At 39.8% G+C, this 16,480-nt stretch overlaps 1 protein-coding gene across 1 annotated transcript in view; it reads left to right on the top strand.

The window, feature by feature from the left end:
- Positions 1-701: 701 nt before the first annotated feature.
- The window catches only part of ptpn21 (protein tyrosine phosphatase non-receptor type 21), a 56,728-nt gene continuing 40,949 nt past the window's right edge, over positions 702-16,480 (top strand). The window contains exons 1-3 of the mRNA XM_052013617.1: positions 702-862; positions 3,467-3,547; positions 8,398-8,712. Coding sequence (XP_051869577.1) covers positions 8,533-8,712 — 180 coding nt within the window. The 5' untranslated portion in view covers positions 702-862; positions 3,467-3,547; positions 8,398-8,532. The remainder of the gene's footprint in view (positions 863-3,466; positions 3,548-8,397; positions 8,713-16,480) is intronic.

Consider the following 16,480-nt stretch of genomic DNA (forward strand, 5'->3'; position numbering starts at 1 on the left):
ATTGAACCAGATCCATCCAGTGCATTAATTATGTTATTGAATTCCTTCCCTGCAATATGTCAATTTGACATTTTATTACAACCTTGGAATACAATTCTAACTTTCTTTTATTTCGTGCATCCCAGGTTACAACTTGCGCGGTTTGAATCGCTTTGCCACCACATACGCTGGAGTTATAAAATACGAAAGAGTTGAAGAGTGGATTCCGAAGTAATCCGTACCGAAGAATCCCTTGGGACAATGGACCGTTTACAGCTTCCAATCTAAAGTTAGACAGATATGCGCCGGCAACGAAGAAGTAGGCGGAACGACCAGAACATGAATAAAATAAAACAAGCTAAATATGTTTGCGACAGCAGCTCAATTTCAACCGCAGCGCTGCGGCCAGCTGTCCCATGCCATGCATTCTCCCTGTACATAACATTCCAGGTGCCTGATGTAATGGACCTTTCACACCACAGGCACCTCAGTATCACTTCACACGTAAGAAGGCTGGGATTAACACCAGTAGCTGGGGAAAAAAGGTAAGAGAGGTGGATGGTTTGTAATTTTAAAAGAAAGTAATACATGTTGCAGAGCAAGGACAGGGAAACTGGTTCTTTTCCTCAATCCCTCTGGGTGACAAGAGTTAGCAGCCAATAACGTGGGGACTGAAAGTAGTGCGGCGGAAGGATCGCGGGAAGCGGAAGGGCGCGCGTTGTGCCGGTGCAGTCGGTGCGGAGGGACAATACCCCGGGGGCGGCGAGGAGCCCGGTTGCCTGGTGAAAGGGAGAAGGGGGAGGGGCGAGGAGGTCGCGGCCGGGCCGGGCCCAGCCCAGCAACCGCCGCCGCCGCAGGAGTTCTTCTGCAACACGCGAAGAAGGTAAACGGGCCGCCAAGATCCACATTGCTCTTCCCTTCACCCTGCGGTTATGTTGACTGCCGTCTCCGCCCGCGCACTCCCCGCTACTGTGGCCTTTTACCGTAGGTGGGACTGGGCGACCCCAGGCCGAGGGCACGCAGCTTCGTTGTGTTCGAGCAGTTGCCTTAATTACTTTAATTGTGGAGAGCGGGGCGTTTGTACTCGAGGTGACATTTGGACGGAGTTGCCTGATACTGTCCACAACGCTTCCTGAACGGCACTTAGAGTCCTCTTGTTTAGCCATCACATTGTTTGCGTGCTTTGGCGGTGTTACTTGTGCACTCTTAGTAAACACTCTTTAAAGGTCGCACCTGTTACTTCGTTCCCCTCGCCCGAATTTAAACCCCTCCCCCCATTCCAAGATTCATGGAAATAATTTTGGATCATACTGCCGCTTCTCTGAGCAGAATCAATTCTATTCTGCTTTCGTTTAAACCGTGTTTTTAACGAACTCAATAGTTCGTCTCATTGTTTTGTTTGTTAGAATCAGCACTGATTACTGCTGCGTTGTTCAAAATTTTCCGTTTAGTATTCTGAGCCAGGATGGGGTGGACTGGTATTCCTTTTATTCTTTTGCCACCATCTGAAATTCCTTGGGTTTGTTTTTTAAGTTGAGGGAAAATTACATGAAATTATTAGTTGTCCTGTTTGTATGCACGGGAATAGTTTATATAAAATCACAGATGGTTGTGCTTTAACAATGATCCAATATTATATATACCTAGCATAATGCCATTTTCACTGGAAATCTTAAGCATTTTTTTAAATGAAAATTTATTTTCTAAATGTTCTGTCAAAAAACAAGACATTGCTGATTTGGCACAAATGCTGTAGTTCCACAGTGCAAACAGATGTTGTGATGCAAGTTTTCTTTGATTTAAGGTGTCTTGAGTTTCAGTTGTTGAGATTACTTTTGATAGCTTGAAAAGTTTTACTGGAATTATGTTGACTCTGAACATTTCAGAATTTCCAGCACAAAACCTTACAGCAAAATCATAATGTGCTGTAATTAGTTTGATTCAGGTTTATTACAATTTTATGAAAGACTTTAAAACACAAAACTTATTTGTTTTTCTTTTAAACAAGATTATAACAAATGAGGTTGAGAAAAAGAATACTTGGTCCATCTAGGTTAATTCATCCTGAAAAATCCTAAAGCTAAATATTCCAGCATCCATTTGTTTCTTATAGATCCTAGGTTTTTTGCCCCCATTATTTTTTTGGGAACATCTCTTCCATACTGCAATCAAATTTTGTGTACAAAAAATAACTTTAAGACCTCCATTCATCTTTCACTAACTTGAAACTTAATGTGAATGTTTAAGGTAAATCTGGAATTTTACTTTTGGAAGAATGACATATCCTGGAGTGTGTATTGAGATTTACTGATATGAAGCCAATTATGAAAGAATTCAGATATGAACAGAAATTTGTGAAGCTGGGATTGTTCTCATTTGAGCAGAGAAAGTTAATCTGACCTAATTCGGTATTCGACATTAAATGGTGTTTTGCTAGAACAAATATGGAAATTTTGTTCCCTCTGGTAATTGGGTTGACTTAAAATACTTGGTGAAAGAATGAGGTTGGTTGGGGGGGCTGGGGGAGGGAGAGAGAGCTCAAGTGTGAAATAGTATTTGGGGTTTTAACTTTGGAAAGCATTTCCTGACAAGCTAGTGAAATTAGAATGAATGATAACGGAACATGTATTTGAAGACTACTTTTCAGAGTTGGGGAGGTAAAAGATGACTCAATTATATGGCTCTTTTGAGTTGTCAGGATGGGCTGAATGGCCTCCTGTGATAGTTAGCAAATAGAATCATAGAATCCTTCAGTACAGAAGGAATTTCTTCTGACTTGTGATGCACTATTTTAATAAAATATTAACCTTTTGTCTTTGATTGCCTTGCATTGGCTGGAAATGTTTCATACTGTGTCTCTTGAGACGTTTGGCTTCAAAGTTTTCAACAGTATGTCTAATTGAGCAGTGCTTTATACTTGTATGAATTTAATGTTATTTGTCATGCTTTGCATGCATAGCTGCTACTTCGCCTTGTCCTGTAGTATCCTGATTCCACTGTTTATAATTGAAGACCCAAGCTCTTTGCAAATCCCAAATTCCAGTTTTCACTTTCTGGACTAGAGCTATGACTAAGTTGATTTATGATTTCTGAAAATGTGTTGAATCTAATTTCCTAAGATGTTTCTAGCACTATGCAAAGTAAGTTTTCCTTGTAATTCTGAATAAGGACAAATTCGTGCTTTGATATGAAAGTTGATATTTTTGTGGATTAGCTCTTTATGTCTGAACAATGTCCTTGTTATGTTTTGCTGATGCTGTTCTCTAAACTTTAGAAACTATATAAACTTTAAGGTCCAAGGAGTAACATTCATATTAATGTTTAGTTTTCAGAAAAACTCTTGTTAGATATTTTAGTAAAATAAGTTACCTCATCAATGTTTTGTTAATGCAGCGATTCAATTCTAATTATCAAAAGCATGCATGGATAGAATGTTTCTTTTGAAAAATATTTGTTTGATTTCTGAATCTCAGCTGTGTTTTGACAGGTAAGGCTACGTGTTTACATCAGAAGGTTCTCATCACTAACCTCTGAAAGGATACAGAGTAAAAATCAGCAAAAACAGAAGGTAGGTAGGCAATTTTTTCATTCATTGTTTATTTTTACAGTTGTAATCTTGAATACAATCAATTTCTTTGGCAAACTCCAACCATTCTTTTATCAATGAGGGATTTTTTTTGCCTTTTGCCATGCTCTCTTGGAAGATGGAAGGATTTAGAGGGTTAAGGGTGCATGACAACATAAGGTGAGAGTTTTGAGTGACTGAAATCTAAAGTGATGGAGTAATAGTAGAAGTGCAGACTTCAAGTAATAGGGTACATAACAGGAGCAGGGGGTAATAGAAAGCCATATGTTATTTGAAATCAAAATGCTATAGTTACTGGAAATGTGAAATAAAACAAAGTGCTGTGAATGCTCAGCTGGTCAGGCAACACCTGCTAAGATTTTCTATTTTTATTTCACTAACATCAGCATGCTTTTAGGACCAGAATTTATTTTCTTTAGACACTTCATTTCCAAACACATGTACTGATGATCCCTGATGATGATGATCCCTCCTGTGTGCACAGATGCTGTTTTGTGTGGTTGATCTAATCTGGACTCTTTGCCTTCTTGTCATATCGCATCGAATAACCTTCATAGTTGGTGATAGTTTCATGACAATTCCTAAATGTGACTATATTTTCTGTCTTTTTGCATTCCACGTTGCTGGAAAAAAGATAAGCAGTCTTTGCTAAAGAAAGTGATCCTGCAAAGGCAATTTTTGATTATTACTTGGATATCTTGCTCCATTATTTCTCATTCAGATTGATTACTGCTAATAAAAGCTGTTATAACATTTTGGTTATATTTTCTGATTCCTTTATTGGTCTAATTGAATTTGGCTCTGATTTGTTTAATTGCATTCTTCTTGTTACTGATACGTGGCACTGGGCTGATCCAGATTGCACAGCTCCATTCCATAAATATAGGTTCAATTGCGTGTTTCTAAATCTGATTAGATATGCTTATTAAGTGCTGCAGCTCTCACTTGTTATGTTCATTTTCAGAAGCTCAATGGCAAATGTCACATTGACGAGAATGTTTTTTTTTACATGCAGCCAATGTGTGAGATCTGCATAACATTGTTTCTTGTGTTTCAAGTTTTAATGTCTCATTGAACACACAGCAATATGGAGTATAGTTTCTGTCTTAAGGAGCTCCACTTCCAACATTTTCCAAACCTTTTATAGAGACTTACCAGAGAAGAGGATAACTGTTGTTCAAAGCTAGCTTTCCATGTGAGCTATCAAATACCACCTGATTTAAAAGTACTTCAAAGAAGGAGGTTACAGTGATTTTCTGACTTTCTGTGTATGGTTTTAAAAACAAAAGTTGGTCAACAATGCAGATAAGGTGAGGGACCACATGCATGGTGATTTTTGTACTTTCCAGTAGCATAAAACCCTTTGTATATTCTTGGAGCTGTAAAGAGCCTCTGTTTTCTTCTATGTAGCATTATATTTTCCATGCCAGACACCTTGATGAATGTCATCAGAGAATTAGTAATCTTGAATGTTAGAGTTTGAGGCAGAAAAAAAATTATCTTTTGGAGTTCTAAGGCCCTCAGTACTAGGACACCAGGAACTGATTGAGGAATTGAAGTTTTATTTGAATTATTGGGGGTATAGATTGTGTTAGTGTTTTTTGGGGTACAGACAACAGTGAAAAGCTACTGGATTTATAAATTTAGCATGTGCGATAAACAGTGTATTGCTGCTTTCATACTGTAACTTTTAGTTAAATATTTGAATTGCATTTATGGCCATTGTATTATCTCGGCACTTTCTGAATAGAATGTTTTTGAGGTGGTGGGACTTTCTGTGAAACCAGAATAGAAATGACTTGCATTTGTAATGTACCTTTTAACACAAAAGGTGACGCCTGATGTGTTTTACTATGATTATATTGTACTTCAGTTAATCCAAAGAAATCTCAAGGTTAGTCCAACATTTTCTAGTTTCTCTCCCACCTCCCTTCATGTTTCTCCAGCCTCATCTTAACCATGAGACCTTTCTCCCGGTCCTGTGAGATTATGCAACTAAACCACTGACAACCCAGCTTCCCTTTCTGGCTGATAGCGATTCTTTCTGCTAAGCTGCAACACTCCCTTCTTTACCCCTGAGATCTTCTGCCATCACTATCTTCAAGTAAAACTCCTTTGCTGCCTCCTGCTATCCCATATCCAACCTCCCTTTCATCTCAAGTCCTTGACCTGTTCCTGTCTCCTAAGTTCATGTATGTCTTTCCTGAATTGCTTGTTCGAAGCCCTCTAATCAAACTTCCGTTCTTGCTATGGTACTGAACTAACAGAACTATCTAGAGAATCGCTGCCTTTGGCTTCTTTCTGTGGGCATGCTCAGCCATTGACTTCATCCTGTTTCCAGGCAGATGTCTGAAACTGAACCAGATTCTTTGCAACCATGATGTAATTTGATCCTAGGATAAGGTTCAAATCACATGTGCCATCACAAGGCTGCCAATTTCTATCTCAGTAATATACTCTGACTCCACATCTGCCTCGGCTCACCTGGTGCTGAAGTACTCTGATCTTTGTCTGGTTGGAGGGAGTATGAAGGGAATGAATATAAATTTTAAGGAAAAATGTTGAAATAAAAAGCACTGAACCTGAAGGCATAAAGCTTTGAAATAAGACCGATGAACTAATGCAGAGACAAGTGGGTTTGATCTAATAGCTATTACAAGGATTTGGTTGCTTGACAACCAAGGTTCAAATTTAATTATTTCAGGGTATTTTACAATTAAATTAATGTGTGTGTATCCCTAACAATGAATGATGCATAAGGGCATCAACAAGATGTAATATTAGTTAAGAAAAACAAGGTAGAATCAGTGTAATGGAGATCTGAGAAAGCTGAAGGCAAAAACTACTGGTAGGTATGGTTAATAGGCACCCTATCGTCAGCAACATTGTTGGAGAGGATAATTAAAAAAAAATAAAAGATTGTAGCAATGATAGTGCAATTAATGTAAGGGACTTGAATCACCTTTATAGCCCGGACAAACTAAATTGGCAAAAGTAGTTGGGTGTAATAGTTAATACAGTGTGTTCTGGTGCAGTACATTAAGGAGCCAACCAGTGGAACAGCTGCTGCTGCGCAACTCCCAACAATCTGGGTTCAATCTTGATCTTGGGTGCCATTGTGTGAAATGAGAACATTCTCCCTGTCACTGCAAGCATTTTCCTTGGGTGCTCCAATTTCCTCCCACATCCCAAAGATGTGCTCGTTGGTAGGTTAATTGCCTACTTTAAATTGTCCTGAGTGTAGATGAGCAGGAGAATCAGAGAGTGGTGTTGATGAGCATGTGAGAGAGAATTGATCGCAGGAAAATAAGTTGGGGAATGGGACCAATGGGAATGTTTTAAGTGTTAACTTAGACATAAAATGTGTATAATACAGTACACAGAAAATTAAATGTCATACTGGGCATGCTATCACATTTAGAAGTTTAATTTTGTATTGACATGACAATTTTTTCCTCTACATGTATTCTGTATTTCTCCTCCCCCCTACATATTCCACCCAACCTCTATGGTGGCAGGATGGCCTGTGCTGTAGCCTTTCCCCCATCAAGCCTTGACGCAGCTGCACTAAGCTTCTGGTTGTTATATAACCGAATGGCCTGCTGGTCATTTCGTAGAATAGTTGAAAGTCAACCATACTGTTGTGCATCTGGTATCCGTATAGGTCAGACTAGGTAATGATGGTAGATTTCCTACATAAAAGGGCACGAATAAACCAAATTGTTTCTGGTTACAATTCAGTGATAACACAAAACTCTTGTTTAAATTTAATTATTACAGTAACACTCCAGGATGTTTGGGATTTTGTTGCTGAATTTTCCAAACTGTAATGACAATATTCCTTTAAATGCCTCAACACATTGTGTAATTTACTCTTTAGATGTTAAGCAGTATTCCAATAAACTTCCCAGTGAACCCTGTGAGTTTAAAGGGAGCGTGGAAACCAGGGTTTCTTTGATTTGAAAGAGTGTGACAGGCTTTACCTGGTGAGCCAGATACCAAACCAGGATTTTGGAATAGTTAGAAAGCTTTACTATAGAATATGAACTTCCTCTTAAATTTTATTTGATCTTATCTGTAGATTTACTCCAGACTTACAGAAAGCTAGTCTGCTATTTTAACATTGCACCACCCATCCCTGTATCTGAATCCATCGGTTTGCCAGTAGGTAATGACAAACTTTGAGATTTGATTTAAGAATATCAAATACACAGTACATTCCACTGAAACTTTTAAAAATTGAAAAAAGTGGTCTGTATGTGACTCAGTGAAAAGGATAAGAATGAAGAGACTTGTCTTACCAAGAAGAAGAGGCCTGCAAAATGAGAGATTTCTAAGAACCATCCAGGGATCACCAAAAATTAATGTACAAATCAGGTCTCTACATTAATGATAAGTTTTTAATGAAAAACATAAGTGTATGAACTTCTGCAACTATGTAAAGAGGAAGAGAGCAGCAGAACTAAATGTCGGCCACTAGGATGCAGTGGCAAAAGAAATTATTTTGGGGAGTATGGAAATGGCTTTGGCGTTGAACAAATCCTATGTATGTACCTTGCAGAAATAGTGGTAAACCAAGGATATAACAAAAATACAAAGCTTACAGCTTTGCTGTGATGCCACAGAGACAATTATCTAAAAGAAAGCAAAATGTGGAACCTTGTCCCATGGTGATTTTCCTGTTTTATTTATTATCACCAGGTATGAAAATTCTCGTGGTTAACTTTTTTCCCGTGAAATTAGAGGTTTGATATTTTGTTTGATTTAGCATTTCCTTGAATGACTGAGGGAGATTGCACTTGTATTTATTCATCCTTTACTTTTTTTTGCAGAGCAATGCTTCCCAGAGGCAAGTGGATAAATCTTTCGCTAATTGCTGCTGGATGACTTCTCCATGAAGTAGAAATAAACTTAAAAGCACAGTGAGAGGAAAAAGTACAAGAAGTTTAAAGTAACACTACTTTGCCATGCCATTACCTTTTGGGATAAAATTAAAAAGAACACGGCGATATACTGTCTCCAGTAAGAGTTGTTTGGTTGTACGGATCCAACTGCTGGATAATGGATTTTTGGAATTTACCCTTTCTGTTGAAAGTACAGGTCAAGAATGCTTGGAAGCTGTTGCACAGAGATTAGAGCTAAGGGAGGTAAGGTGCCTTGTTTTTTGTCCATGAATAATCGGTGCAGTATTTTCATTTAGCTCAGTAATTCTTTTACCTTTTTGGTAAACTAATAATGGCCGCTGACTGCCACTAGGTGGGCAATATTCAATCTTGATTATTGCATTGTATAATACATGAACATATGAAAAAAATAACTTGGATTTTTTTATGCAGTTATTTTAGGAATGAAGTGTTTACTTTAACATTCTTAATCTTTTCTGAGTTGAGTCTCTGCTCATAAATTCTTCAAAAGGCAATCATGACTGAGGAAATTCCAACAATAACTTTCTTGGTTTTGTTCTCGCAGCTTCACAGTGAAGGTGTAAATTCCTGAAAGCTGACTAATTCTCCTCAGATTGATGCTATGGACGACACTCTGGGCAGGGGGAGATGATGAATGGGTCTGTGAATTAAAGTGTATTAGGAATCAGGTACCAGGATTACATTTAGTAGGAACACAAATATTACAGGTTAATTTTACAGATTTTTAGGGAATCTTCATACAGAATTGATGCAGAAACAAGAGGGAGATGTCAAGTAGAATTACATTAATACAACATATAAGTTACATCTTAGTGTTGTTAACAGGCTGACATGGTGATCTGTAGCTCACTATTCTCTCAGATCATTCATAAACATAGTCTAAATCAATAAGTCCACTACAAATCCTTGGGGGATATCACTATTCACATTACGGCAATTTGTGTGTACCCATTATCACTACTGAGTTTCCTACCTCCTAACCAATTCCTTATTCAAGTCAATAAGTTGTCCAGTTCCACATGTTCTTTTTTTCACAGGGTGTATGAAATCCTATATGCCTTTTAGAAATCCATAAAAATAACATCTGCGGACATTCCCATTTTCTACTGTTAGCTCCTTACTCAAATTTGACTAAGTTTGTTGGGAGTGATTTGCCCATTATAATACGTGCTGGATTTCTTTGAGTTCATGGTCATCCAAATGCTTAGTTACTTTGTCTTAAAATAAATTGTTGGTCCATTAGGCCTACAATTTCTCAATTGAGTTGATAATAGATGGTCAATGGCTGTATTCTGATCCAAGGGGTAATTTCTCAACCATGGGAGTTCTGTCAGATCCTGGCTAAGCCAGTAATAGTTTCTTGGGGTCTTGAAGATTTGTCATTAAGACTGAAGAACTTTGATCTGGTTGTGGGATCATTTGGTTCGCTCTGTTGTTTGTAGTATTTGCTATTAGCACACATAGTCCAATGAAGTAGCTTTGTTAGATTGATACTAGAAATCTTCAAAAGATTTAAAAGTTCGAATATCAGTTGCACCTCTCATTAAGGGCTCTTAGACTCCCATTTGCTCTTAATATATTCATTTAAATCCTTGGGTTTTTCCTATTAGTTATTTACAGGAATTTAGAAACTCTTAAGGTTAACATTTATTTTCTGAATTTCTTGAACTGCTGTATTTGTTCTGGTGAAGGTATTCCTATGGTGCTGTTGGGTGGTGAGTTCCATTATTTGGATCAATTGGCGATGAACAAATGGCAAAATATTTCCAATTGAAGATGTTTTCTAATTGCAGGAAAAACTACAGGTGGTGGTGTTTCCATGTTCCTGCTGCCCTTATCCTTTTTAGTCAAAGGGTCATGGGTTTGTGGTGGTGTTATCAGTCTTTGCAAATAACTACATACATTTTATTTTGATGACACACTGGGCATGGTGTGCTGGTGGTAAGGATTGGGTACAGATTAAACAGGCTATCTTTTGTCCTGGATGGTGTTGCGCTCAGTGTCTTTGGAGCTTGATGATCAGGTGGTCACTTCTGTCTTGCTCCTGGAATTTGGCTTTGTTCATGTTTTGACCAGCACTATAATGATTTTGGAGCCAAGTGATGCTGACAGTATCTAAACTGAGCATTGGTAAGCAGTTAATTGATGAGAAAATGCTGCTTGATTGTGCTCTCGTGGGCATGTTCCATCAGTGAGTTAGTGATGACGGTAGATCAATGGGGTGATGATTAGCTAGCTTGTATTTGTTGTGCTTTATGTGGACTGAACGTATCAGGACAATTTTCTACATTGTTGGATAGATGCTAGTTTTTGTGACTGTTTTGGAACAGGTTGCCTAGAATCATGGCTGGTTCTGGAGTTTGTGTCTTAATCACTACAGCTGGGATATTATCTGGGCCCACAGCCTTTTATGGGATCCAGTACTTTAAGCCACTTTTTGATATCATGTTGAATGCAATCAGCTGAAGCTTGGCTTCTGTGGTGGGGACTGTTGGAGGAAACAGAGTTCAATTGACTTGACACCTTTAGCTGAAGATGTTTGAAAAATGCTTATTCTTTGGTATTTGCAGGTTGGGCATTACTGTAACTGGAACACAGAATATTCTTGAAGCTTCTTGCTCCTTTTAGATGTTCGGTTGCCTTCTATCATTCATGACTGGATGCATTAAGACTGCAGAGCTTTGATCTGGTTGTGGGATCACTTAATTCACTCTGTTGTACGTAGGCATTTGGTGCAGCGCACACGTGGTCCAATGAAGTAGCTTCACCAGATTGATAATTCACTTTTAAATATGCCTGATATGCCCATCGATGCTCCTCAAAGTCAAAGTTGAGTTTATTGTCACATGCACAAGTACCTGTATGCACAGGTGCAATGAAAAACTTACAACAGCATCATTCACAAGAAGTACAAAAATTCACAAGAAAAACACAATTTATACAAGAAGGAACACAATTAGAACACAAATAAATCCATTGTAGTGCAAAGTGGTCATTCTGTTACTGTACTGAGGTAGTGATTAGGATTGTGCAGGTTGATTCAAGAACTGAATGGTTGAAGGGAAGTAGCTGTTCTTGAACCTGGTGGCATGGGACTTCAGGCTTCTGTACCTTTTGCCAATGGTAGCTGTGAGAAGATGGCATGGCCCAGATGGTGGGGATCTTTCGGTGATAGATGTTGCTTTCTTGAGGCAGTGCCTCATGTGGACACTACTGATGGTGGGAGGGATGTGCCAGTGATGTATTCGGCTGAGTCCACTACTCTCTGCAGCTTGAGTTCCTGCACATCGGAATTGCTGTACCAGACCATGATGCAACCAGTCAGTATACTTTAAACAGTACATCTGTAGAAGTGTTCCGTGACATGCCAAACATCTTTAACCTTCTAAGAAAATAGATGTTGGTGTGCCTTCCTTGTTATTGCATCTATGTGCTGGGCCCAGGACAGGTCATCTGATGTTTTAATGCCCAGGAATTTAATGCGGTTGAATCTCTCCACTGCTGATTCACCAACGTAGACTGTGCATGTTTGCCCCCCTCCCCCTTCCTGAAGTCAACAATCATTTCTTTAATTTTACTGACGTTGAGTTGCCGCACCACTTAACCAGGTGTCTGTCTCACTCCTGTATGCTGACTCATCACCACCTGTGATTCGTCCAACAGTGGTGTCGTCGGCGAATTTGTATATTGCATTGGAGGTGTGCTTAGCCACACAGTCGTGTATAGGGAGTAGAGCAGGGGGCTAAGCACGCAGCCTTGAGGCGGACCTGTGTTAGTGGTCAGCGAGGAGATGTTGTTACCAATCCTTTCTGAGATCTACCAATGAGGAAGCTAAGGATCCAGTTGCAGAGGGAGGTATAGAGGTCCAGGTCTTGAAACTTGATAAGTTTGGATGGGATGATTATGTTGAAGACAGAGCTGTAGTTAATGAACAGCAGCCTGATTGTGTTCCTGTTGTCCAAATAGTCCGGAGCAGTGTGAAGAACCAGAGAAATTGCATCTAATTTTGACCTGTTGTGGTATTAGGCAAATTGCAGCGGATCCAGGTCGTATTTGAGGCACCCGTTGGTTCATGCCAAAACCAACCTCTCAAAGCATTTTATTGTTGATGCAAGTGCTATCGTATGGTAGTCATTAAGGCAGGTCACCATGCTCTTCTTGGGCACTGGTACAATAGATGCCTTTTTGAAGCAGGTGGGAACCTAAGACTGCAGAAGTAAGAGGTTGAATGTGTCTGTAAATACTCCCGCCAGTTGGTTGTCACAGTACTTAGACCAGACTCCTTTTATGGGTTAACGCTCTTGAAGGATGCTCAGATGTCAGCCTTAGAGACTCCGATTATAGGGTCATCCAGAGATGTGGGGGCTCATGTAGGTGTGTCATAGTTCTCCCTATCAATGCTTGCATAAAAGACATTGAGCTTATCCAGGAGTGATGGGTCCTCGCAAATTGTGCTACCTGATCTGTCCTTGTAGGAAATAATATTATCTAGCTTCCATCTTTGATTCCAGTTTAGTCCAAAATTGCCTTTTTGTGCTCACAGTGGCCTTCTGGAGGTCACACCTGGACTTCTTGTATGACTCTGGGTCACCAGCCACAAACACCACAGATCTGGCCCTCAGGTTATGAATCTCCTGGTTCATTCAGGGCTTTTGGTTGGGGGAGACTTGGAATGTTTTTATGGGTCACACTTGTCCATGCATGTCCTTATGAAGTAGGAGATGACTATAGCATATTTATTTAGGTCCACTGACAACTCGTTGAGCATGGTCCAGTCCGACAACTCGTTGAGCATGGTCCAGTCCACCAACTCGAGATAATCCTGAATTCACTCCTCCGCCTCTCCTGTCCAGGTCTTTATAGTTCTCTTCACCAGTGCCACGCTCTTCAGTCTCTTGTCTGTACGCAGGAAGAAGCACAGCCAGGTGGTTGGATTTGCCAAAGTGCAAGTGAGGGATGAAGTGGTAGGCGTTCTTGATAGTGGTATAGCAGTGATCGAGTGTGTTGGGTCCTCCTAGTGTCGCAGGTAGTAGAGGCTTCTTCAAGCTAGCCTGATTAAAGTCTCTTGCCATGATGTGACTGGCATCAGTGTATGCCGCTTTGTTCTTGTTGATTATGGCACCTAGTTCCTCAAGTGCTAGCTTGATGTCTGCCTGAGGTGAGATGTGGACTGCAGCCACGATAATGATGGAAAACTCTCTAGGTAGGTAGAATGGCCGTTCAATGCCAGATGTTCCAGGTCACGGGAGCCTAGGGTTTGAACCAAGGTTTGTCTCCATATCTGATATTTGTGAATGAAGGAGGTGAATGGTCAAGGGATTGTTGATTGTTATGGAATACAGTTCTGCTGCAGGTACACAGTGTCTTGTGCTTAACAAGTTTTGACTGCCACAACTCTTTTGAATCTATCCCACTTGCCACATGGGTAATGCAGCCTAACAACATGGAGTGTGTCCTCGGTATAATGACTGTTTTTATCTTGACGTGGACTTCATGATGGTCACTTTTCCAATATTGTTTTAGACAGATACATGGGCAACAGGTATATTGATAAGGCCAAGGTCATGTAAGTTTATTCTTTGTGTTGATTCACTCCTTCCATCTATTGCAGATGCAGTTTGGTGAGCAAAGGGGTGACTAAGTTCTTTTGATAATGGATTTTGAATCCATTGGACTGACAGCTAGGTAGATTAGGATCAATGTTGTCATGTCCAATATCTAGGTTGAAGCCAAGTGATCCATCCATTTGTATTCTTAAAGAAAATGATGGAAATACTCAGCAGGTCAGACTACATCTCTGGGAAGAGGAACAGAGTTAACGTTTCAGGTCTGAAGACCTTTTGTTGGAACTGGGAAGGAGAAAAGAAGCTTGTTAAATTGCAGGGGAGGTGTTGGGGTGGGGGGAGGCTGGGAAGTTCCTGATAGGATAAAAACCAAGGTGAGCCAGGGGACATGCTATAAACAAGTTATCTGGTCAGCATTGGTCTCCATGGTTACCCCGTTTTTATCCTCTGAGACCTTTTCCCCTTCCCCCACCAACCCTGCAGCTTAATAAGCTTTTCTCTCCTTCCCAGTTCTGATGAAGGGTCTTCGTTCTGGAACTTTAAGAGAAGCACTAATTCTGTTTCTCTTTTCACAGATGTGTCCTGACATGAGTATTTCCAACATTTTCTATTTTTATTTTAGATTTCCAGCATCTCCAAGTATTCTTTGGTTTTCAGTTTTATTCTAAGATTTTAACACAGTGGTTTTGATGCAATTGAATGCTCATTTCAGCTACATTAAGTCAGCCGTAATAGCACTGCTGTGGGTTTTGGTCACTTGTTGGCCTGACTAGTAAGGGCATTGGGTTTCTTTCCCTGAAGGATATTGGTGAATAGGATAGCTTTTACGATAATAGTAGTTTCTCAGTCTCCAGTACTGAGTCTGGTTTTAATTAAATTCTGATTACTTAATTAACCAAATTTAATTTTGGTTCATTTTGGTAGGTCAAATATGTTGGCGGAATATAGTCTTTATGGTAGGACTCTTGGCAGTGTGGAGGATCAGAGGGATCTTGGGGTCCGAGTCCATAGGACGCTCAAAGTGGCGGTGCAGGTTGACTCTGTGGTTAAGAAGGCATATGGTGTATTGTCCTTCATCAATCAGGGAATTGAATTTAGGAGCCGTGAGGTATTGTTGCAGCTATATAGGTCCCTGGTCAGACCCTACTTGGAGTATTGTGCTCAGTTCTGGTTGCCTCACTACAGAAAAGATGTGGAAGCCATAGAGAGGGTGCAGAGGGGATTTACAAGGATGCTGCCTGGAATGCAGAGCATGCCTTATGAAAGCAGGTTGAGGGAACTCTGCCTTTTCTCCTTGGAGAGACAGAAGATGAGGGGGGACCTGATTGAGGTGTATAAGATGATGAGAGGTATTGATAGGGTAGATAGTCAGAGGCTTTTCCCCAGGGCTGAATTGGTGGCCACAAGAGGACATAGATTTAAGGTGCTGGGGAGTACATATAGAGGAGATGTCAGGGGTAAGTTTTTTTTTTACTCAGAGTGGTGAGTGCGTGGAATGGGCTGCCAGAAACAGTGGTGGAGGCTGATACTATAGGGTCTTTCAAGAGACTGTTAGATAGGTATATGGAGCTGAGTAAAATAGAGGGCTGTGGGTAAGCCTAGTAATTTCTAGGGTAAGGACACATTTGGCACAGCTTTGTGGGCCGAAGGGCCTGAATTGTGCTGTAATTGTTCTATGTTCTAAATTCCCTAGTTACTGTAGTGGGATGTAACCTCGTGAGTCTGAATTGTTGGTCCAGTCCTCCAGTAATTGTTCCATGATACTGTTTCCTTTATCCTTTGGAAGCTCTTTTCCTATTGTGTAATTGCCATCTTGTTATTTCTTATCCCTTCTAGTTCATGGGATCTTTGCTGAATTTGCCTTTAGTTTATACAGAACTCTCTCATTTCTTGGTAAAACTTGTCGGTTAACTCAAATTGTCAGACTGAAGTTCAATTTGGATAAACTTAAACTATATTTACAAATGTAATTAATTGGTATTTGGTTTGAAATACATTTTCACAAAACATGTTAACTTGTGTGATGTAAGTCATACTTTTGTTTGTTAAAGCAGCTTGCAATATCTAAATATCATTTTGTTGGATAACTTTCTGTTGAACTTAGGGCTGAAAATATGGGGTGCTGAGATGAATTGTTACTATCATTGTATGCTTTGTATGAAGCAATGCATTTGCAGCACAGAGTACTTGTTGGGATATTCTGAATATGAAGTACTGTTTTTTGTAACTTGATCTTTGGTATGGGAAATGGAGAAGTTATTGTGTTCCAAAAATAGGGTGAAAATTATTTACTGATCCTCCAGCTTGAAAAAGAATCTAAGTACCAAAAGTTGACCATGATAACCTGACCAGTTAAAGAATGGTGTTCAAAGGTGGGTGGGGAAGCATATTTTAAATATGTTTTAACAGTAGCATTTTTTTAAATG

Source organism: Pristis pectinata, chromosome 1, assembly GCF_009764475.1.
Source record: "Pristis pectinata isolate sPriPec2 chromosome 1, sPriPec2.1.pri, whole genome shotgun sequence".
NCBI lineage: Eukaryota > Metazoa > Chordata > Chondrichthyes > Rhinopristiformes > Pristidae > Pristis > Pristis pectinata.